The 23,273-nt window shown below is 38.7% G+C and overlaps 2 protein-coding genes across 8 annotated transcripts in view; one reads left to right on the top strand and one right to left on the bottom strand.

Moving 5' to 3' along the window:
• LOC106070416 (GTPase IMAP family member 7-like) overlaps positions 1-23,273 on the bottom strand; it is a 374,699-nt gene that overhangs the window by 251,748 nt on the left and 99,678 nt on the right. The window lies entirely within an intron of this gene.
• LOC106070422 (uncharacterized) lies at positions 1,523-21,760 on the top strand. 7 transcript variants are annotated; one of them, XM_056008106.1, is made up of 10 exons: positions 1,523-1,648; positions 5,316-5,528; positions 9,305-9,481; positions 10,641-10,805; positions 12,185-12,469; positions 13,845-14,107; positions 14,665-14,680; positions 16,126-16,419; positions 17,851-18,222; positions 19,734-21,760. In XM_056008106.1, exons 2-10 carry the CDS (start codon positions 5,480-5,482, stop codon positions 19,985-19,987), a joined length of 1,875 nt encoding a protein of 624 aa, XP_055864081.1. In that variant the 5' UTR covers positions 1,523-1,648; positions 5,316-5,479; the 3' UTR covers positions 19,988-21,760. The 7 variants fall into 7 exon arrangements, with proteins under 7 accessions (XP_055864081.1, XP_055864082.1, XP_055864080.1 ...); XM_056008107.1 differs by lacking the exon at positions 1,523-1,648 and adding an exon at positions 1,687-1,784; XM_056008105.1 differs by lacking the exon at positions 1,523-1,648 and adding an exon at positions 1,806-2,103.

The raw sequence follows: 23,273 nt of genomic DNA on the forward strand, positions 1-23,273 counted from the left end.
TTATATGAAACGTTTTTTTTTTAAGGAAATAGAAATGGGCTTTAAATTTTCTCGGAAACAAGTCATCATTAATAGGTCATCGTTAACAGATCTTCATTAATTCAATTTACTGTATGGCATTTTGTTCGCCTCGGGAGTCCATCGTTTTTCTTTCCAACTGTCTTGTGTGGCTAAAGAGGCAAATCCTTAATACACAACTGCGGTCACGGGTTAGGGGCATCTGTAATCACTTGAAAAAAAGCCATATTCCCGATTAGTTATGGAAAGGATTATATCCAGAAGGGTTCGTTATCCGTCCACCTATCTAGTTCCACTTCTATACATTTCTAAGGATGGCCTGGTTCGCTACCTGTCATTGGCGTATCTAGACTGCTAGACGTTTCCATGGAGGCGCCACGATGAGGCCACGGGAGCTGGAATCCTCCGTCTGTCATCACAAGACGCTGCATCACTTTCACCCTTCTTGCTGCTTCTGATGTGTACGCCATCTGTAGTTCAGGGCCCTTCCTTTATGACTGCTCTCCGTGTGGATCTATCCAGGGGCCCTTTTTCTCAGCTAATGGTGTCGATTTTGAAGAGCTTCATGTTGCCTTTGCATACACCAGAATACCTTAAAAAGATGGGCAACCTGCGAATCTCCTGCCTTCTAAATACATAAATAATATAAAATAAAGATAGCTTCTCTATAGCGCTACTTTCATATTTATAGCATGCTCAGGGCTCTATGGGCCAATCTCATGTGTGGACCAGTGGGGGAAGGGGGTTTTCTGTGCTGCGTCTAGGCGCTCAGTAAACACAGCTCTAGTCGACTCGGGTGTTGAACCTCAGAGCCCACTTCATAGGTAGCCAATCCAAACCAAGTTCAAGCGTGCTTAGCCTCTCGACTACGCTTGCCACAATAACTTTACAGAATGTCTTACTTTCGATTATGTTGCGCTATTGAAACGGGCCCACGTTTCATTAACGACTGTAGCATAGATGTAACAGATCTCGATTGCTAAATGTTACTTTGTGTACCGACACCTTTTTATTATTATAACCTAACCCAGAGTTCGCCTTCCATTTGCTGCCGTACGCCTTTTTTTTTGTTTGTTCGTTTTTTTGCTTCTAATTCACATGCGCCACACACATTTAAGCAGAAAATCAAGTAAAGGAGCTGGGGAAAATTACAGCGCCCCCCCCTCCCTCCACCTCCGACCCCTCTATCTGGTCTCCGATGGAAAAGCCCACCGCACCCCTCTGGCCTATGCATAGAACATTACAGGACTTAAGATAGGCTACGTTAAAATGAAAAGGAACACGCGGATTCTTATTAAAGAAATCAGAGGTAAAATGTCCTGTAAAAAGATACAGCGCGAACTAATATTTTAAATCGGGAACTGCAGTGACCTAAACAACATGTTGTTTACAATCCTTCACCTTTCCCTGGGCAAGAAAAGATAAATTTCCCATGTCTATATTTAGACCAATGCTCCAATTACACATGTCAAACTAGGTCATCTGCTAGATAGTGCATCTATATCCTTCATTGCTACATGGCTTATATCAACATTATATATATACAAGGATTATCTGTATTACAGAATTGATAGAAGTAGAAGTGCTGATACGTATGCTATCTACGTATTAAGTCTAACTATATTATACAGTAAGTCTACTCGATAAATTATTCATAGTTTTCAAGCTACGCTGGTGACATTATCGGGCTGTGTTGTCAATGTTTTCACTGGATGTATCTATTGGATTTGTTTATTTTACATTTCTTAGGATTGTGTAAAAAAAAAGTGTGTTGTATATTCCTTGGAACAGCGTAGATTGTACTGGGAAATGTAGTCGTGATACAGTATTTAGACCTTGTTCTTAGTTGTTTAAACATACATGTGTCTAGTCGGTCTAACGTAACCTGAGATAGGGAATGTTTACCTTGTCATATGTAAATCTGGCCAAAGTATTCATATCATAACATACAATACTGCTTTTTTTTTTAATTATTACTGCTCTACCAGGATGTAGCGAAATAAACTCATTTCTGTGCAACCTTATTGACAGGTCCCCTTCAAACATATATCTAATACACACACAAAGAGAATCAGAACAAGCGAAGTAAAAAAAAAAAATACTTTTTAAATAATGAAAGCTTTATATAAGAGGTATCGCTTGACTCCCAGGCTCCTTGCGCGACTGATTCATTTTCTTACAGTTTGATCTCGGGAACATATTTCCCTTGGATCTAAAATGTGTATTCGCGGCATTTGTAAGTTGTCATGTTTGGAAGCCGCATGCTGGAAGTGTTTCTTTTCTATGGAAGTTAAATCAAGCTGACGCCAAATCTGGTCTTTAAAGCGTTTTTTTTAGCGGCTCCTTAAGTGGAAAAGACGCTATTAGTTTTGTGTGGAATGTCTGTCAGTCCGTCCGTCCGTTCGTCGTCCCGTTTAGACCTCGTAAACTAGAAAAGATAGTGAAAATCCGACATCATAATATTTAAAACCATTCAAAGTTCTGATGCAATCGCTACGTTATTCTGTTCTAAAAGCGTAAATCTAATTTTTTAAATCACTTATGCAAGCATTTCTTTTCATAAAAATACACCATTTTTACAATTATTCGCTATTAATAGTAACAAACACGGGAGGGTCTATAGTAGGGAAGCTAAGGTCTACCATATTATTTTAAACATATTTATGCAAACGATTTTAGATTTTTTGTTATTTTTTTTTTTTTACATTTATTTTGCTAAGCTAGATAAGTTCTGTTATACTAACAACTACATTTACACAATTTTTTTTTTACTTTTTTTAAGGAGAAAAATCTTTTTACTATGCATATAAGTTGGACATAATTTAAAACAACAATTAATAAGTAGTTTTTCATATTATCGCGTGAACAGAGATGTAACAACAACCAAACACATCACATAACTAAAGGGATTTTTTTTTTTACGGACATTTTTTTCTTGAGGAATAAGAGATTAACCGTTTACAAATAAATTAGGTCAATTAAATATTCATTATAAGACATCAGTTAGGTCAGGTTCACATCTAACTTCACTTTGGTCTGCTGGACTGCTGGGGCACTACACGAGATCTCTTAACCTTTCGTCTCAGCCATTATGATATTCTTTCTTAAAATATTGAAGCCTGCCTTTTTACCTGCCTGGGTGGACCACTTCAGGGGCCGATTTAGAGTTTATGTTTCCACACAAACTGTCTTTGTAACCTTGTTTTTTGATTGTGTTACGCCAACAACTTTTCTGCTCACCAAAAGATATTGCTTCCATCGTCCCCATACGGGGAAATTTGTCCTGCACAGCGAAGCTGTCGAACTAAGGATTTTTGAACGCGTTCACCAAAGATGTCTGCGCTCCATCATGGGCATTCGATGCAATACCGCACAACAAGCAGCAATATTTATGCAAATACTGTTATGGTCAGTGAAAAGAGAGATCGTGTACACTTATATGCTAAGTCCTCCCACGAGTTGTTGATTTCAGTTGACCTCTTGTGTCCCGAAAGGAGTACATGTAAAACCCCCCTCCAGGGAATCCCCTATCTTTCTGTTGCTTTACCTGTCGTGAGCAGCAAACAGACTACTTGTCAGGTTTAATGTACCAAGGGGCGCAACCCCGTTATAGTATTTACCTGTTTTCCATTATCGTTTATGCCCTTGTTACACATACGAAATAGCTATTTCAGTCTTACTACTTAGAGTAAAGATGTAAATATGTCCCATTCTGGTATATACACACCCGGGTACGCTATTCTGCCTCAACGTGGCACTCGGGTGGAAACGAACACTAGAGGAAGTGGTTAGGCTAAATGAATAGCAAAACAAAACTCTTGTGGGAGTGTCCAAGGGAATGCGACAGCTTTCCCATTGCACGGATCGGAGTTGAAAGAGAGCTTCCACGCCCCTGTCGATGATCCATGGGCCGTTCCTCAAGGGACCGTTAAGCTAATGGCGAGTCCTGCACGGTTAGCTTGGTACAACATAGGAAAATGGAGGGTGTTCCCGGTGTACTCGGCCTTCGGACATGCATTCTTATCCATGCGCCCGGAGTGTCGGATATATCGGAAATAGCAATTTTTTACATAGACATTGACTTGGACCTCTTCCAGACAGAACGATTTGTTCAAGCAGGCTTACACGCTTTGAGTTCGAAGAGCCTTCGGCTCAACTCTTTTGACAATCGAACGGTATATACGCAACAAGAAATAACACATTATAAAGTGTCTTATAGGACCTTACGCAGTGGTTTTCAAAGAGCCCGAGCCTTTATTGACCACGAGGGCTTAAAAATGGTAATAAAAAAATCGAAAACAAAAGGGGTTAATAGTTAGGTTTTAAATGTATCAAACTCATATAATCTGACGAAGGATTCAAGGCGCTAGACGCGATGCTATCCGACTCTTCTAAATTTGTGTCCAGAGTGTATAATGAAATGTAGAGACTCTGCTACATTGGACTTGATGGATGGATGCCTGGTGGTGCGGTATGCGCGCTGGACTTATTTTCATTCGTCTCATTGGTCCCGGGTTACTACCACTCCCCCCCCCCCCCCCGTCGTCCTGCTGGAAGAACATCAGAGACTTTTAAAAAGAAATTTACAAACAGTTTACACATTACTACGCGAGGTCCGTAGGACGCGTGTAGGATATATGACAAATCTCTGCAGTACTGGACAGGCCAGCACAGTTTTGTCGAACTGGATAGGGCAGCACAGTTTGGTCAAACTGGACAGGGCAGCACTGTTCCCATCAGTTGAAGTTTTTCGTGCAATTTTGTTATTTTATATCCGCGGAGATTCATACTGAGATACATCAGTATTTCAATCGATTTTAGCCACGGGCCACGGGCTATTATAAATATGTATCAAAACGAAAATGTCGGGTATGCTATAAACCAGGACAACATAACAAAGTGTGTTTTTTTTTGTTACAAATAGTGAAAAAAAAAAAGAAAGGGTGGGCAGGGGGGATACTATAAAGAGAACTGGGCCAGGACATAAAACTGCATATCTGTTTACAAAACGCCGTCACACACATGTGCGTCTGCGCAGTACAATTACTGTAACAGGTTTGTATGCTCTCCCCCTTCCCGGCCCCCCTCCGCTCCCAAGACAATCGCTTTAGTTACAGTACATACCTACATGTGAACACTTGACCTTGTTCTACGTCACACGTGGGGTGCGACGAACTGAAAACAGCCATACGATACAGGATTTATTGGGGTATTGTTAGTGGCGTATATGGTCAACTAACTAATGTCATTTGCTAGAGCCTCTTATAATGTGCACGTCTTATTGTGTCGTCAAACAGGATGTTTGGAAGGTAGATTTTGAACCATTCTTCAAAACATTTCGTTCGAGGACTTCGTCACAGACAATCGTTCACGGTTTGTATACACAGTTTGTTCTCGTTATCAACGCAAAGATTCTTATTAATCTACCCAAAAACTGATTGGATTTGCATGAGATAAAGACATGAACAGATTATTAGTTTCAGTAGGATTAATGCTTATTCTCTTTCAAAGTAAGTAAACCATGTTTTTTTTTTTCGTGGTTTTGATTATTTTTTGTCAATAATTTTCTTAAGTTACAATATGTTAATTTTTTGAGTTCAAAGTGTAAGAGTGACAAAGTCAACGTCAAAAGAGAGTGCCTTTTTTTTAAGCGTAAACTAATTATGTTAGTGCCCTACTTGGATATCACTGAAATATAACAGTTGCCCTTTGGGCATCGTTCAAACATCATAAAGCCCTTTCTGTACATTGCTGGATCAGTATAGTGCTCTTTCGGGGCATAGTAAAGTAAAGTAAGGTTCCCCTTGCGATCTGTGAGGAAGATGATGTAAGGCTCATCTGTTTCTGTGGCCCACGGTTACCGAGGGTGTCATGTGGCCAGCATCCAATGTTGGTTGGAGCTGGGTGAACTCAAAGGCGCCCTTGGGATTTCCAAAGTAAAAATCCCAGTCTTCATTAGGATTCGAACCCGAGACGTACGGTTCGGAAGAAAAGCGCTATACCACTCAGCCACCGCGCGTCCTCAATTGGGCCATAGCGAAATCAATATTGATCTAGTGTGTAATTTGGAAATATATGAAATATTATCACTACGCCCGTACGTCTTAAATCTAACAATGATGGTTATAATATTATCATATTATGTTCTTTTAAAATGGTCTTGTTGTGATATTCTCTTTTTGGTCGATTTCTTGAAATCAACTTAGGTATAGGTTTGTATGTCAATCACTTAGGTATAAGTTTGTATGTCAATCACTTAGGTATAAGTTTGTATCTCAGTCACTTAGGTATACGGTTGTATGTCATTCACTAAATGCAATATGTAAGGGCTACTGACCCACAAGGGCCAACTAGGAGTTTGCATTCGTTTATAGTTTTATTCTTTCATTTATTACTACTGCACATCTTTATTTGTATAGTGAAAATTGTTGAAATATGTAGGTCAGTGCATTACAAAGAAGTCATAGGACTGTTACTGTTGTTGTTTTTAGGATATGAATATTTACATTAGTTTGTAAATTTAGGTCACTTGTAGGTGAAGGTCGTAGGAGTTTAAACGGTTCAAATATACAATTATTGAAAAAGAGAGAGAGAGAGAGACGGAGAGAGAGAAAGGGAGAGACGGAGAGAGAAAGAGAGACTGAGAGCGAGAAAAAGAGAGACATAGAGAGAGAGAAAGAGATAGCGAGAGAGAGAGAGAGACAGAAGAGACAGAGAGAGAGAGAAAGAAAGTGAGAGATAGCGAGAGAGAGAGAGACAGAGAGAGAGAAAGATAGAGAGAGAGAAAGAGAGAGACTGAGAGAGAGAAAGAGATAGCGAGAGAGACAGAAGAGACAGAGAGAGAGAGAGAGAAAGAGAGAGAGAGAAAGAGATAGCGAGAGAGAGACAGAGAGAGACAGGGAGATAGCGAGAGAGACAGAGAGAGAGAAAGAGAGAATGAAAGAGAGAGACTGAGACAGACAGAGAGAGAGAAAGAGAGAATGAAAGAGAGAGACTGAGACAGACAGTGAAAGAAAGATTTTAAACCTAGATTTTATTAGTTCTATCCCTTGTGAGATTACAATAATGTTTAGTTTGCACCACGGTGCCTGGTCGAGTGGTAAGCACTCTCACTATCGTCTCAATGGTCTCTTGTTCGATCCCTGCACACCAGACCGCCCCCAACCCCACCTCCGCGTCTTGTGGGAGGTTTGGGCTATGCTGTTAAAATCTTCAATTCGAAAGGAACATGAAAAACAAAAAAACAAAAACACGCGGGTATTTTGATACTACGTAAAGCAAAAAACAAAACAACAAAAACATTAAAACTCAGTTTTGAAAGCTACTACTGTGACAATGACAATGTCCAAACTGTTTATGTCATTGGCATTTGGTGGGGTTAAAGTTGAACTTCCTGGCTTTATTTTAGCTGGCTTTCCGTCGTCTGTCTGGCTGCAGAAAATTAAAAAGTAAACTTGTTTTCATGAAGACATATTTCAGAAACATAAAAAAATATGTTTTCAGCTTTGCTGGGAGATAGCTTTAAATGTTTTCGTGTGTTAGAAGTGTGCAGGGCATTTTGATATTTAAATTAGTCAGAGTAATCTGCTCTTGTTATTCTTCTGTTTTGAGTTTGAAGATCCGGTTTACTTCCAAGAGTCATATACATAGACATAAATAAATATAGACTGGCCAATTAAAGAGTTTTATGAAACGAAAATTTGTGACTTGCAATTTTGTATACTTTATTATACAGCATTTATGAGCAGTATAAAAGTGCTTTTTTAACTTTGATACACACCTATATATATTGTACATAAGGAGGCAGTGTAGATTTGTTTAATCTCTAAGAATGAAGATCATGCAACTTTTCATAATTCGGAAATCCGAATACAATAGATATACATGTTTTCAAGTTACATGAAGTTACTTCCTTTTTCCAGTCTATATTTATTTATGTCTATGGTCATATATTTGTAGGAAATAACATACAGTATGAGAGGAACAAAGTATAGGTATGGCATCTAGAGAAATGTGGTGACGATATAATGAACGCGTAACAAACTTAATAGAAGCTTTGGAGAGATTTTCAACTAGTATGAAAAAAAAACACAATGTCATTGACGCTATATAAAGAGATCACTGTTCCCAATTAAAAAATAAACTTTCGCTGATCGCGGAATAGTTTCTGTAGTGTTAAATATGCACTGAATTTGGTGAATTATTTTAAAATTATTTCGCTTAATACTACTTCCTTATTCAGTACACTGAATGTATCAAAAATCATTTACCTTAATTTCTAAAAGTCCTTTATTTATAGCACTGCCAGTCAGTAAATTTCTCATGTTTTTGAGTCGTCCATAAATATATTGATTCCTCACACTCTTCTTCCTTAGTGCCATTAGAGAATAGAATGGGTTGCCTGAATCAGCCAGGAAAACCAACGACTTAGGAGATTTGAAGTCATTGATTAACATGCATGACTAGATTGACACATGAAAGGCGTAGGGCGTTATTATCTTTTTGTTTGAAGTAACGTCTGTAATATATAAGATAGGATAAGATTTTCTGAAGTAACGTCTATAATATATAAGATAAGATATATCTTTTTTTTTTTTTTTAAAAGCTTGAAGCTGTTACAATAAAATCTCTTGCGTCATGGGTTTCATAATAAATTTGGAAAGTGTATATTCATTCTCTCACTATTAACCCCTCCCTATCTCTCTTCTTCTCTCTTATCGCTTTCTCTATCCATTTGCAAAGTTTAGATCATGTCACTCTGTCTGTCTGGGTGGAATCTTGAACAAGTTTGTTTTCTCTCACTTTCTATTCTCAGATCAAGTTAATATTGCACTTAACTATTCACTGTGGATGACACACACATGAATCAACAAAAAGAAAAAAAAATCTTTAATTAATTAGTCGTAACACAAATTTTTTATTTATTTTTTTTTGGTAAGGAAGTAGTAAGTTAAGGGGAGATAAACGATACAATACTCAGTTTAAGCTTTTTTTTAAAAAAAAAGGTACTTCTATTTTGCTTGTTAATCCCTTTATGTATTGGTCCAGTTGCATGCTCTGATATTTGTGGTACTATTTATATATTGTTCAAAAGGTCTTGATCCGTTATCCTTCTATTGTATGGGGCTCTTTTAAAGTCTTACTATGTGACTATCAATCGAATAGACTCTACTTTCGTTATCGCAGTAGGTTAATGATTCTATCGATCTGTCGTTCTATATGTATTATTAAGTCAATTAATGTTGAGCCAGCTATACTGACTATTGTATGTCGCGCTATTTCCCAGGCCTGGCAGAGTGCTCACTCTCAAAGAATGTCACATTGAAAGAAGGTCAGACCTTCACTCTGGAATGTTCCATTGGGAACAGAAGCGACTGGTGGATAACCTATAACGGAACTCGAGTTCAAGTGTCAGCCTGTATAGCTCATATCAGTACTTGTATATATCAAATTATATCTGACAGTGAGTACCACATTATTTGTACTGAAAATATTCTATTGAATACACAGGTCTGCTATGTTCTGAATGTCTAGGACAGTGTTTCCCAAACTGTGTTCCGGGGAACCCTAGTGTTCCGCGAGGCCTAAATAGGCGTTCTACGAACTACTGGAATAATTAGACTAGTAGGCCACCACGTGGATTAATCTCACTAAAAATGATAAGCAAAGTGTTCCGCTAAATACTCAGAATGTGCGAAGTGTTTCGTTAAGGAAAAAGTTTGGGAAACACTGCTCTAGAACACTTTCCAAATTAAATATATAAAAAAAAAACACTTTTAAAATGTTTTATTTTCTAGGGATACTGTAGAGTCTTGTTGTATTGTTTTTAAAAAGTCTTTTTTATAATTTACTAGACATGACATTTTAATTAAAAGAATGCTTTTTAATGCAAACCAAAATAAAGACTATTTTAAATATACCGTATAACTAGATCACTTCGATGAACGGGGCTGCTAGGGTAACAAAGATTAATGTGAATCTGCAGCGGAATGAACCTTATTTTGCTAGCTAGACAAAAAAATTATAGTAGTTTTGTAGTTTTTACGATTCATTTTTATGATACATTTTGTTAGGAAGATGCTAAAAAGGTTTAAATTTATTTTTAATTTAAAAAAAATCATGTATAATCTTAAAATATACGTTATTGGGTTGCCCTATAAGATATTGACCATTATAAAAAGGTTTCCCTCTAAGACATTGGCCATTATAAAAAGGTTTCCCTCTAAGACATTGGCCATTAAGATGGTTGCCCTCTAAGATGGTTGCCCTCTGGGATATTGGCCATTAAGATGGTAGCCCTCTAAGATGGTTGCCCTCTGGGATATTGGCCATTAAGATGGTAGCCCTCTAAGATGGTTGCCCTCTGAGATATTGGCCATTAAGATGGTTGCCCTCTAAAATGATTGCCCTCTGAATTAATATAAATTGCATACCGACGCAAGGCGTATTTACAATCATGATGGAAACATTAGCTACATGTACACATATACACACACATTTGATAATATTCCCATAAGGATGAGATAACTTTAGTTCAAAAGTGGGGAAACTATTTGGGAAATAATCATTGTTTTATTAAATTTCATTAAATAGATAATTTATGTATGTATTATTGTATCTAGACGATAATTATAGAGCCAGCTACTATAAACCAAAGGGATATGTCAGTGACAGTAACACCACCAGCACCACATCCTTTTTCCAAGTGCTTCATGTCCAACGAGGTCTTACAAAAATAGAATGTAGTAATGACTTCAGCTCTGTTTCCTGGGATGTCACTGTAGTTGGTATGTCATCTAGTTATCGTCATCATAGGCATCTTCCTTAAGTCATCATCATAGTCAGTATCAGCGTCATCATCCTATATGTTATCAACATGCCATATTGACTGTAACCTCGTACTCTCACGTCACTACGTCATGCTGTTAATGGTGTTTATTTATTTTAACTGATTTTTAGTCCAGTTGTAAAGATTAGCTCCAGCGGTTACGTGCCCTTGTGTAATCGTACTTGACTTCATTCGAATAAAAAGTAAAGTAAAGCTCCCCTTTCGGACCTTGCGATCTATAGGGTTGATGTTGTTAAGGTCATCTGCTTCTTCGACCAATGGTTAATGAACAGGGTGTCATGTGGCCAGCACAACGACCAACCGCCTTTAATTTTCCCCAACTAAAAGACAGGTACCCTTTAGAGTTGGGTGAACTCATGGGCGACCTAAAAATCCCGAAATTCAAAATCCCAGTCTTCACTGAGATTCGAGCCCAGGACCCCAGGTTAGGAAGCCAAGCCCTTAACCACTCAGCCACTGCACCCCCTTCATATAAAATAAGCACAAACAAATCCGGGAGCAAAAATTTAGAAATTCTTGGACAAGTGCTTGATAGTACATTTTTTAAAAGTTAAAAAATGAAAATGTATCTTTGCACTGCGTCACTGAGAACCTCAAACCTAACCATTGAAATTCTTTATTGCGATTTAGATTTCTGACATCATTTGTATAAAAGATTTTTTATGATCACCTTGACTATGTCCAGGACTTTCCACTGAAAGGTCAACTAACTTCAAGGCTAAACTCAGAAGAGCTTTAGAAATTTGTTTTTATGAAAGTTGTAAAATCAAGGCCAGGATGTCACGTACATATATTTGCCGAGTCAAGACAAATCTAGATATGGGATTTCTCGTTCTTTATTCATTCGCGAAGATAATGGCTAAAGATTCTATATCAACTCTCTCTGGCCTTCTGTTTGGTATATGTAGTATTTGTAATTCGATCTCCCACTTCCCATTCTCAGATCAAGTTGAAATTTTGCACAATTATTCATAGTTCCTAGTAAAACATAAATCAATACAAAAAATAACAAACTTATTTATTAGTGGAAATCAACCAATTTTGTTCCATTTACCGACAATAATCTAACACTATTGAGAAATAAGGCAGTACATGTGTAGTTCTGTTACTTATATACGCTTTTTTTTAAGCGTTGTTTTTATATTTTGCTTGATTTCTTTTTAATTTTAATAGGTTATTTCCCTTTGTTCTAGTCGCGCTGCTCTGCGACACGTAGATCTGTTTACATAGGCGTAAATTTCATCTTTATTTATTGATTGTTATAATATGATTTTGTTCCGGCGTTGAATAATGTTAAAAAAACAAATTTTCATTCAGATCTCTTTCAACCCCAGAGAATTAACTTGCTGGTCAACAGTGTCAAGGACTACGTCAAGGTCAGATCCGGAACTGACGTCATTTTGAAATGCTGGGCAGAGAGAGATGTGGATTCGCCTCTGTTTATATACAAAGACAATCCTAAAAATGTTCTGAAAAAGGCAGACCTGTATGTAAGGGAGGTGGAGCATGTCTTGACCATTGACGTAAATCTGTCGGTCAATGTGACTATTGGATGTCGCTCTGGTGAAGATGAAGCTACAGCGACAGTCGCGGTGATAGCTTGTAAGTTACCCCAGCGTTTGTGACTGGCATTCATTTTTTGTGTTGCTTAGATAGAGAAACAGTATTGGTGACAGATTGACTGATTGATGTATTCCAACTGACCTTAGTGACCTTTGCAAACTTGCAGACTGACTGGACAAATAGTTTAATAGAAGTCTCATCTGAATGCCTCAGATTATTAAGTCCTTCTCCAAACGTCCTGCCGGATGTCAATGTTTGAAAGGGGACTTAATTTTGTCGTTGGCTATGGGTTTCTGCTCAGTTATCTCCCCCTAAGTTGATAGTTGATGTCTTTTTGGGGACCATCTAATTCCCAATAGCAGGAGTAAGCAAAGGTTCGGGATGGTCTGGCGTTGTTTTTTTTTTTTTTGTTTTGTTTTGTTTTTTTCTGAAAATGATGTTCCACATCCGATTTTCTTTTCTGTAGATGCCTTCACATATCAAAACTATTTTTTTTTTTAAAGGAAACCTCAGAATTTGCGCTATTCAGTTTTAGCTTTATCATCATAGAAATCATTGGGCCTCTTTTCTTTGCCTCTTTTTTGGGCTTTATGTGCCTCTTTTTGGGGCCATCTTGCCTCTTTTGTGGGCTTTTTTTTTCTTTTTTTTTTTTCAAATATGTTTTTATTTGTAAGTTATCATAATTCACAAGTATTAAATCATAAACAATTGAAAAGTGATTAACCTAAAACTATAATAACAGTAATAGAAATATTATTTAATATCAAAGGCATCCGATTTTCTTTTCTGTAGATTCTTTCACATATCGAAACTATACAATTTATATCAAAATGTGGATATTACATTTAGTAAAAAAAATGTGATAAAATTTACAAGTTCTCCATTTATTTATTTATGATGATTGCAAGCTTTTAGATTTATGAATTATTAAGTACATTTAAAGATGGGTAGAAGTCCCCAGTCCCCACTAAATAAACTGCCCAGGACCTTCACTTACTACAGGGGTTCTCAACCTGTGGGTCGCGACCCCGTTTTGCCAGGGGTCGCCTAAGACCATCGAAAATATGGATTGTTTTTGTCTATTCTTCTTTTGCTGTGTGTGTGGGAAGGGGGGTGGGTAGCGGCCGAGTGGGGGATTCTAAAAAGAGGTCGCCGAGCTTAAAAGGTTGAGAACCGCTGACTTACTAGAATCCGATAAAGCTTAGTGGCACACTGCTTCGTAATAAACGAATTACAAAACAGCTGTTAACCTAGTAACCTTATTTTAAACAAGAAAAAAAAAACGTTTCTAAGGACCACATTTGTAGCAGCCAGGCCTATGTCAAGGTTAGGGTTAGGCTTTGTTTCTTGTCGTCTGCGTAATTAATGACAACATTGATGTTCAGTAACCTGACCTATATTACCCTTCTCCCAGGTCATGCAGACAACATTCGTTTCACAGCCAACTCGCGCAGTGACGTGGTGGATGTGAACCCTGACAGCCTGGTTCAGTTCACCTGTACAGCTGACGCAGTCTGCGCCAAGGAGCTGACATTAGTCAGAGGCACAGATTTTCAAGTCCTGAGCCAGGCCCGGCTGCCACAAGTGATCAACAAGGCAATGACCAATTTCGAGTGCGGTCACTCATTCTACGTGGGCTGTCACGCTGGAGACGTAGGGTCACAGAAGAACATTCTGGTTAGAGCGGCCCGGAGGATTTCCAGCTACCCGTCGCCTCAGCGTGGCCCTCCGGTGGAAACATCCAGAGGTGGATCTGGACAGGCTAAGAACGAGTAGCGAACCAGGCCTTCTAGCAGGTCTCCCTGGGTGAGCTTTTGTTTTTTTTATCTCACTCGGGGTGGGGATGGAACAAGTAACCTGCAACCCAGTCCAAAAAGTCCGCCACGCCGTTCCACAAAGGGGGCCGTCATCAGTACCAGGAGCCTGGAGTGGCGACCCTCGCACGGAACTGTGGCGGTTACAGTATAGGAATATGAGACAAGCTCCCCGCAGTTAGCATTGTTCTCGACCACTTATAGCGAGTGGGAGGAGATCGAGGACGGTGCGCTGTGTACACGGCACGGCCCGGTTTTACCAGTCAGTCAACCAATATGGCCGTTTACCGTTGGGTGCCCTCAGACAGGACAGGGGTGAAGAACCCCATGTCCAGGCCTGGTGGTTGGATAAAAGCCTTTCTAACCATCAACGGGATAATGGCGCCTCCGGCGCCGATTCCCTACTGGACTTCATCGAAGGTTAGAGCGGCCCCTTGTAAGCAGTGCTTGGATGCGAATGTTAATCAGTTAGGGTGGTTCAATCTGTGTGTGTGTGTTTGTCTCTGTGTGTGAATTGTGTTGAGTATCAGTGTGTTTGAGTGTGTTTGTGTGTGTTACGACGTTTGTTATTTACAGTCATGAAATAGAGAATGAAAGATATAAGTACGAAGAGTACAAATGAAAGAACAAGAAATACAAAAAAAAAAGGATTACTTTTGAAAAACAAAACTTGTCGAAAGGGAGGGAACTGCTAATTACTACCATTTATCTGAAAATGGCAGGGTATAGCCTCCTTTCTGCTATGTAAAACAAAATTAATTAATTAGTACTAATTGATTAAATGTTACGACAAAGTAGAAAACGCTAAACTGTGGGAGATTAGTGGGCAGAAATATATGGAGGTGCAGATCTTAGAGAGAAAGTGGAGATGGATTGGTCACACCCTCAGATAAGATACCAACAACAGAGTTAGACAGGCCTTTGAATGGAATCCACAGGGAGTAAGTCGTAGAAGAAAACCAAAATGAACATGGCGACACAGTATACTAGAATAGCCGAAAGGACCGGAAAGAGCTGGGAAGCCATTAAAGTACTAGCAAGAGACCGTGGAGAGTGGCATGTTTTTTATTGAGGCCCTATGTTCCATGAGGAACTTAAAGAAATGATGATGACTAGTGATGAATTGAGTAAATAATTTGTTGATTTTTGGATGGATTCCTGTATTGTCATTGAATATAAATAATTATGTGAAATTTCAACTTGATCGAAAATGGAAAGTCGACGAACAAAACGTCTCTGAGGACCTTGTGATGTGACATAGAGTTTGAGTTTACGTTTTTCGACAGTGGTTAGCAGGTCATCGTGGGGTTCAATTGTTGTATTAATAGGCCTACTGTAACTTATCTCTTTAAATCGTGGTGCGGTCTTTGTAAGTGTCTTACTTACAAAAACTATAAGAAAATACGGGACGGATTGTTAGAAAATGTTTTTTAAGCACTCGCGAACTTGCAACCTATGGACTATGAAATGTGGACAATAAAATGTGGACTATGAAATGTGGACAATGAAATGTGGACTATGAAATGTGGACAATGAAATGTGGACTATGAAATGTGGACAAAGAAATGTGGACGAAAGTCTCAATACGGACTAGCCGTAACAGATAAGGAGATAATGTCAAAGGAATGTGTTCACGGAATCGCGACATTTACGTGTTAAAGGACATTCTTAAATGTTTGTGTGTATGTATTTCATGCCTGTTGGTGGTTGTGTGTGTGTGTTGTGTGTGTGTGTGTTGTGTGTGTAATCAATAAATGTTTAGTTAACGAAATTTTTGAGAATTGATTTTTTTTTAATTTTATTTAGATTGATTTCTGCCCATCAGTTACTGGTTACTTTTACAATCTAATTACTCAGATGGTCATTGTTGTCACTTCACAGGTGTAACGCTCACTGTCAACGGTGAGACGTCCGATGTAGTCAGCACCTGTGACAGCACCACTGTCACTGTGTCGTGTCAGTACGAGGGTCAGTCCAAGTCCACGCTTAGCTTGCTGTGGAGGTCGTCCAACGATGAGATGATAGTGCTGACCGGAACGCTGGACAACAAACTGACCTACACGCTGCCCCAAGAGTTCACGGCCAGACGCTACTCGCTGTTCACCAACTGGATTGAATGTAGTCTGCGGGGCGCTGTCGACGTGACCACCAAAGTTAGACTAGTTATCGAGGATTGTAAGTGTACTTATTTTATATTATCTTATACGTTTTTATCTTATGATTTATTTTATGACATTATCTTTAAATATATACGTTTCTTCTGAAGAAAGAAAATCCGCTGCCGAGGACAGCCGCAGACGGCGAAAAAGAAATCTTAATCGACCACCGGCGGACAATGGTTATGCTTGCCCTGGAAGTGGCAAAATATATAGGTCATAGCTGGGGCTGCGTAGCTACGGGAAATACTGCATTCCTCTTTAATCTTCGGACTCGAAGACAAGCCTTATTATTACTATTATTAATACATAACGTTTCTTTAATAATGAAGATGGTTACTTTGATAACGCTAGAATGTGCGTTTATGAAGGCCGAATTCTCTGCTACCTCTGATATCGCAGAAATCGTCTTAAAGTGGCCTGGATCCTGACAGCCGTGGTTAACGCAGCGGTCTCAACAAGCTTACTATTATTTGGTCGTTTGCCACCTCATCTGTTCGGAGGATCCATGTCTTTACCATTAAAATCATTGTCATGAGCCCCTGTCAGTAAATGCAGTTTGCCAGGGTGTCGTCCGCTAAGAGATACATCCTGAATCTTCACTTGATTTACATTAGTGCAAGATTGTTAGGGCCTTAACATAAAGTTCGACCCAAACGTTTCGAAATGTATAATTTTACGAAATCTGCACATTAAAAATAAGACAATAAGAGCAATTGGATTGGAGGTACAGCACACTTTCTTTCTATTCTCCGCTAATTCAACATGCCTTAACATTTATTATTATTTGAAAGTGCTTGATGTTTGAAGCGGGTAAGGGGCTTTTTTTTCCAAAATTTGCTCAGGGTCTTTCTTACTAAAAGTCCGAAATGGACTGGGTGTTAAGGTAAACAAAATTCATTGAACTTCTCAATGACTTGGACCAGCTAATTGACAGTGGCACTACTTCTACTATAGAGAGACAGTGTCACTACCTGTACTACAGAGTGACAGTGGCTATACTTCTACAACTAAATGACAGTGTCAATATCTAAAACAACGAGTGACAGTGTGAATAACTCTACTACAGAGTGACAGTGTCACTACCTCTACCACAGAGTAACAGTGTTACTACATGTACGACAGAGTAACAGTGTCACCAACTCAATTGCATAGTGGCAGTGGCACCACACAGTGACAGTGTTACTGCCTCTACTACAGAGTGACAGTTCGACTACCGGTACCACAGAGAGACAGTGACAGTACCTCTACAACAGACTGACACTGATATAACCTCAGACTGACACTGATATAACCTCAGACTGACACTGATATAACCTCAGACTGACACTGATATAACCTCTATACAAAGAGCTTCATACACCTATATACATTTTAAATGTATAAAGAATATTTTTTCCCTTGCATAGCTTTTAGTTAATATCCACATCTTCCTTTTTTTTTCCTCCAGGTTACGAACCCACCACGAAAGCACAACCTTTTGTAAAGAAAGAGGGCATTGTCGTGGGCGTCTCCGTTGGTGGCAGCTCTTTCCTGTTTGTAATGGTGGTCATTTTGACCCTCTACTGCACGCGAGCTCACCGCTTAGCTCGCAGAGAAGCCTCCGGAAGAAGGCATTCAAGCTTACGTAGTCAACCACACATATCATTGACACTGGACACTGTCCAAGCCTCTGACCCTCCAGAATACACTGAAGTGTTCAGCGGAAGAGATTTCAGCACGGCCCCTCCCCCGCCAGATTACTACAGTCTACCTCCATCCTATGACAACGTGGCTCATTTTTACAAACACAATGGGGTCTGTGTGATAGAATACATTTCAGGTAATTAATAGTTCACATAGCATGGTGATGCCCTAACCACGGCCCGACGGTCATATCCTGCCAGTGACCCTAAGCAATTAGATTTATCAGTCTTCTGCCCTCAGTGCTTAGTAAAGCCTCACAGGCACTCGTTACGTAGTATTTGTTTATTTTAGCAGCGAGGCGTGACAAACGTATGGGGAATGTAAAAGACCATCTGGTCTAAAAGATTTGGGAACCACTGATAAATGTTTTCAACTCAACTTTAGTCCTTTATTACTCTATATATTTAACAAATGAATCCAAGAACTCTATTAACTTATCAACGCACCAAAATTGAAGATAGAACTCTGTTTTAAATAACAAGCCAAGACTACTGTTTCATTCTCACTGGAGAGAGCCAGCAAGCAGCAAGATAGCTTCAGGGGCAGGGGAAAGAGAAACATTCTCGAAACAAAAGTGGTGTTAGTACCTGTGGGTCCCAAAGAACGTGGAAAAACAAAAACAATGGAATGGTTGATAAGACTTAAGTAAGAATACGTCTGCTGTCACTTGAAAGCGTATTTATCTGTGATAGTTGGGACATGTAAAACCTAGACTCCTAGAGTAACACCTTTGGTAAAATCACTAAATTTAGAAAGTCTTCAGGATAGAAGACTTAAAAGTAAAGTAGCAATTTTAAATAAAACAGTAAACCATAATTTTGAATTACAAAAACAAAACCTAATAAAAAATACTCAGAAAGACACAAGGATATGGGCACATTACTCTTCCGATATTCTAGGATATTTTTTTTTTTACAAATGCTCCTTCTTCCCTAGTGCTATTAGAGCATGGAATGGGTTGCCTGAGTCAGTCAGGAAAACCAAGGACTTGGCAGAATTTAAGTCATTGGTTGACAGCCATGACTAGATTGATCTAGGAACAAGCGTTGGATGTAATTATCTTCTTTTTTAAGTTAATATCTGTGTTTTATAAGATAATACAGCTTCGTCTTTAAAAACCTACAAAATGTCTTGCAAACAATTAATTTTCAGACTTTAAAAATAGTTTTTTTGTTTTATTTATCCTTGTTGGGAATCCAAGTGGGACAGGATTGTAAGATGCTCGTTTGCCTTGATGCATTGATTTGATAGGTATTAAGTGTAAGTAGGGTTCTCCTTTCAGACCTTGTGATCTATAGGGTCATCTGTTTCTTTGGCCAACGGTTATTGAACAGGGTTTCATGCAACCAGCACAATGACTTACCGCCTTTGTTTTACCCAACTAGGGTCGGGTACCCATTGGAGTTGGGTGGACTCAGGGGCCCTCAGGAAATTTGAATCCCAGCCCTGACCGAGACGCAAACCCAAGAATCCATGTTTGGTAGCGAGGCATTGCGCTATAGTCACTATTAGTCCCCTAATAATTCTTAATAAGTTTATATAGTTATTTTGGATGTTTTATAATTGGTATACATGAAACTGTCTTGGAAAACACTTTTACATTCAGATACACACAAGTAACAATGGTTGATTTATTTATTTTTACAGATCAATCTTTAGACCAGTCTACAGATCAGTCTATTGATCAATTACATCAAACTACAAATCAGACAATAGATCAAAATACTAATCAGCCTTTAGAACAGTCCACATATCAGTCTATCTATCAGTCATCTCACCACAGTGCAGATCAGTCAACAGATCAAACATCAAATCAGTCAACAGATCAAACATCAAATCAGTCTACAGATCAAGCATCAAATCAGCCTACATATCAGTCTATACATCCATCTGCAGAATGATGGCAAGAAAAGAACTTTGTTAATTTCAAAACTCATCCTACATTTTATAATCTATTAGTCGAGTGAGATCCATCAAGACTGCTCCCTGGACATTCTGTGCAAAGATTTCTCGGATGCAAGAACCCCGCCAGGAGGACAATAACAGCATTTTCTTGTCCTAACTTTCAATGGCATCGCTGCTTCTTATATGAATGGGATGTTAGGACCTGGTTCAGATGTTCAAATAATTCGAGGCAAACACGCCCCTTTTATGAACCATGTGACCCGAGAATGGCTTTTACCTCGTGGCCAGGATGAGAAATTGGCTCTTCACCGATCTCTCTGTCAGGAGGCCCCCGTCGACTAAGTGATTCATTTATTCACACCCGTCTTGGCATGTTGCACGTTCTTCCAAACCTCTGCATGAATTCCTCCTTTCGTGTGTGGCCGGAAGCTTAAACCCCACAAGGGGGCCATCCTTATGCCTATGCTTCCCCATCGTACCCTTGGGGGGACCATCATTACACGTATGGGCCCCTTTGGGAAACGGGTTGATGGGGGTTTCGGACTGGTTTAGCGAGCCTTTTTTTCCATCCCTACCACGTGTAATGTACCCTCGCTAGAGGGTACGTGTGGTAGCCACTGAGAGCTATGTGTGCTACCGTACTTGGCCTATCCACTTTCCCGGGCGGACGTTTCACCGGAGGGCTAACGCTGAGGCAACGGGAGCATTCCTCCGGAATGTTAGGACCAGAATGATGTAGAACTATATAGCCTGTGGAGTAGCTCCCTAAGGGCTCATTGTGCCCGGTGTCATGACCAATTGGGGACCCCCGAGAGCCCTTCAATAAAACAAGAAAAAATGTTTTGGCTGTAAGAATTTCAATGTATCCAATGTAATTGTATCTCTTGTAATAAGCCGTTACGTGAGTTAATGCAAAGAACTTTACTTTGAAAAGGTTGCAGCTAAATTGGGAAGCCCCTTTTCGGCTATTTTCATAAAGGGAAAGGGGGCCATCATATTCTTGAGCCCGGGCCAAAACAGTCCTTGCTATGCTAAGGATACTAAAACTAAGACCAGAGTGACCTATTCGAGCTAATAAGCAATTATGCAGTAGAACAAAGTGAACTAAAGATTTGTTCTCAAAACTGTGATATATTATATATAAATGTGATAGATGATCTAAAAAGTAAAAAAAAAAAAAAGTTGAGAATGTGTTAATAATAGCTTGTGTGTGTGTGTGCTTGCGTGTGTGTGTGTGTGTTTAGAGACAGAGGCAAAGAGCGAGAGAAAGATAAAAGCAAAACCAAACAATCAAAAAGAAAAGAGTGAATTATGTATTAGTTAGTGTGACAACAATGAACTTGTTAAATGATTCTGTTTTCCTTAATTGTTATTATAACTGCTATTATTGCTATTTATTATCATTTTTTGTAAATTCATATTCAATGTGTTTCATATACAATATTTAGTTCATAACTACATGTGTGTAAATGTGTTCTCATCGTAGTAGATCATTAGTACAATAAACAAATGGATAAACAAACATTCCAGGACCTCATTCGCCAATCATAAACAAACAACATTTAGCCACGTGATTCTCTATATCTTCTATACAAAATATTTAATCCATATAGTTTGTCACGTGACCGTTTTTTTTCCCATTGTTTTATCAATATTATCACGTGGCTAAATGTTGTCTGTTTACGATTGGTGAATGAAGTCCACTGCAAGTAATGAAAAGCAATTTATTTTGTGATGCAAATGATTAAAAAAGTTTTCATTTTTCTTCATACGACTGGGTTTTGTTTCTTCCTACCCCTTTGATTGAAATGATCTAGATCAGTGGTTCCCAAACTGTGTTCCACGGAAACCTAGTGCTCCGCGAGGCCTGTCTAGGTGTTCCACGAACTACTGGAATAATTAACTAGCAGGCCACCACGTGGATTAATCTCGCTAAAAAAATAAGCACATTGTTCCGCTGAAATATTCATAATGTGCTAAGTGTTCTGTTAACTCTTTCTCTCCGTAATTATATACCACATTCTGGTGAAATCAACGCTGGTGTCGTCAGTTAGGAGAGAAAGAGTTAAGGAAAAGAGATCGTAGTCTTTATTATTTTATTGTCAATATTCATAATGTAAATAATCATTGATTGTTATAAAGATATGACATAGCTAAAAGAGTAGTTAGCTGATGGTTGACCTGCGGCGATGGAGTTGCACTTTGTTTAAATATTTTTTAACGTATTTTATGGACTCCATACGAAACCCAGCAACTTTAATAAGTATCTTATCTTATCTTATATAATACAGACGTTACTTCAAGAAAGATGAGTACGTCCTGCGCGTCATGCATTTAGTAAGTAAATAGTAAGCACTTGTGAAGACATTATGTATTCTTACCAGAATGGAAGCCAACGTTTCTTCTTTAATTATTAGTAGTTTATACAACAGAAAATACATCACCTACTAACATCTTATCATCTTATAATTTTTGGTCTGTTCATAAACCTAAAAAAAAAACAAAAAAAACGGAGGTTATGCTTCAGAAGTCACAAATGGGAACTAATCCAGATTCACTAATCAATGTGAATGACCATTTCTTTTATGTCGTTGAAGGCTTTACCTAGATGGGCAGCACAGTGTCCTACGATGTGTCACTGTCCAGAGAAATAGATAACCGTCTCGCAAAAGGCCAGTGGCACTTTTGGTCGCCTTAGCCTAAGAGTATAACAGAATAGGTCTCTTCCCCGGCAACAACAAATCAATGTTTATGAAGCAGTGGTTCTCACAAAATTTGAATGGCTCTGAGACCTGGGTACTCTATAGAAGGCATTTAAGGCTCCTTGAGCGCTTTCATTAAAGGTACCTTCATTCCATAATGAACATACGCTGGCGAGACTACAATACAAATAACTATGTTCTGCACTCATCCTTGATGTTTGGAATCGAAGACATTGCTATTATTATTATTTTAAAAAAAAGATAGTTACGCCCTACGCGTATGAGTGCGACAAGCTAGTTATGCATGTGTTAATAGTAGACTTATAATCAGTAAAAACATTGGTTGTCCTGGCTGATTCAAGCAACTCGTTCCGTAGTGTAATGGCACAAGGGTAAGGCGATGTTATATATGTACATATACATGTAACTAAGTTAGACAAATAATAAAACTGTATGAACAGACAATAATATTGAACTCCATTATACGAGTCTGAAAACCTTGAAGTGATAATAATGTCCAATTTAGGACGTAGCCGTGTCTTTTGTTAAAGCCTATTTACACCTTCACCTAGCCATACAT

This window comes from Biomphalaria glabrata, chromosome 13 (genome assembly GCF_947242115.1).
Source record: "Biomphalaria glabrata chromosome 13, xgBioGlab47.1, whole genome shotgun sequence".
In the NCBI taxonomy this organism is placed as follows: Eukaryota; Metazoa; Mollusca; class Gastropoda; family Planorbidae; genus Biomphalaria; species Biomphalaria glabrata.

Coding starts and splice junctions, on each gene's coding strand:
- LOC106070422 (XM_056008106.1), top strand. CDS start 5,480: ATGAACAGATTATTAGTTTCAGTAGGATTAATGCTTATTCTCTTTCAA. Junction 5,529..9,304: donor AATGCTTATTCTCTTTCAAA/GTAAGTAAACCA, acceptor GCTATTTCCCAG/GCCTGGCAGAGTGCTCACTC. Junction 16,420..17,850: donor TAGACTAGTTATCGAGGATT/GTAAGTGTACTT, acceptor TTTTTCCTCCAG/GTTACGAACCCACCACGAAA.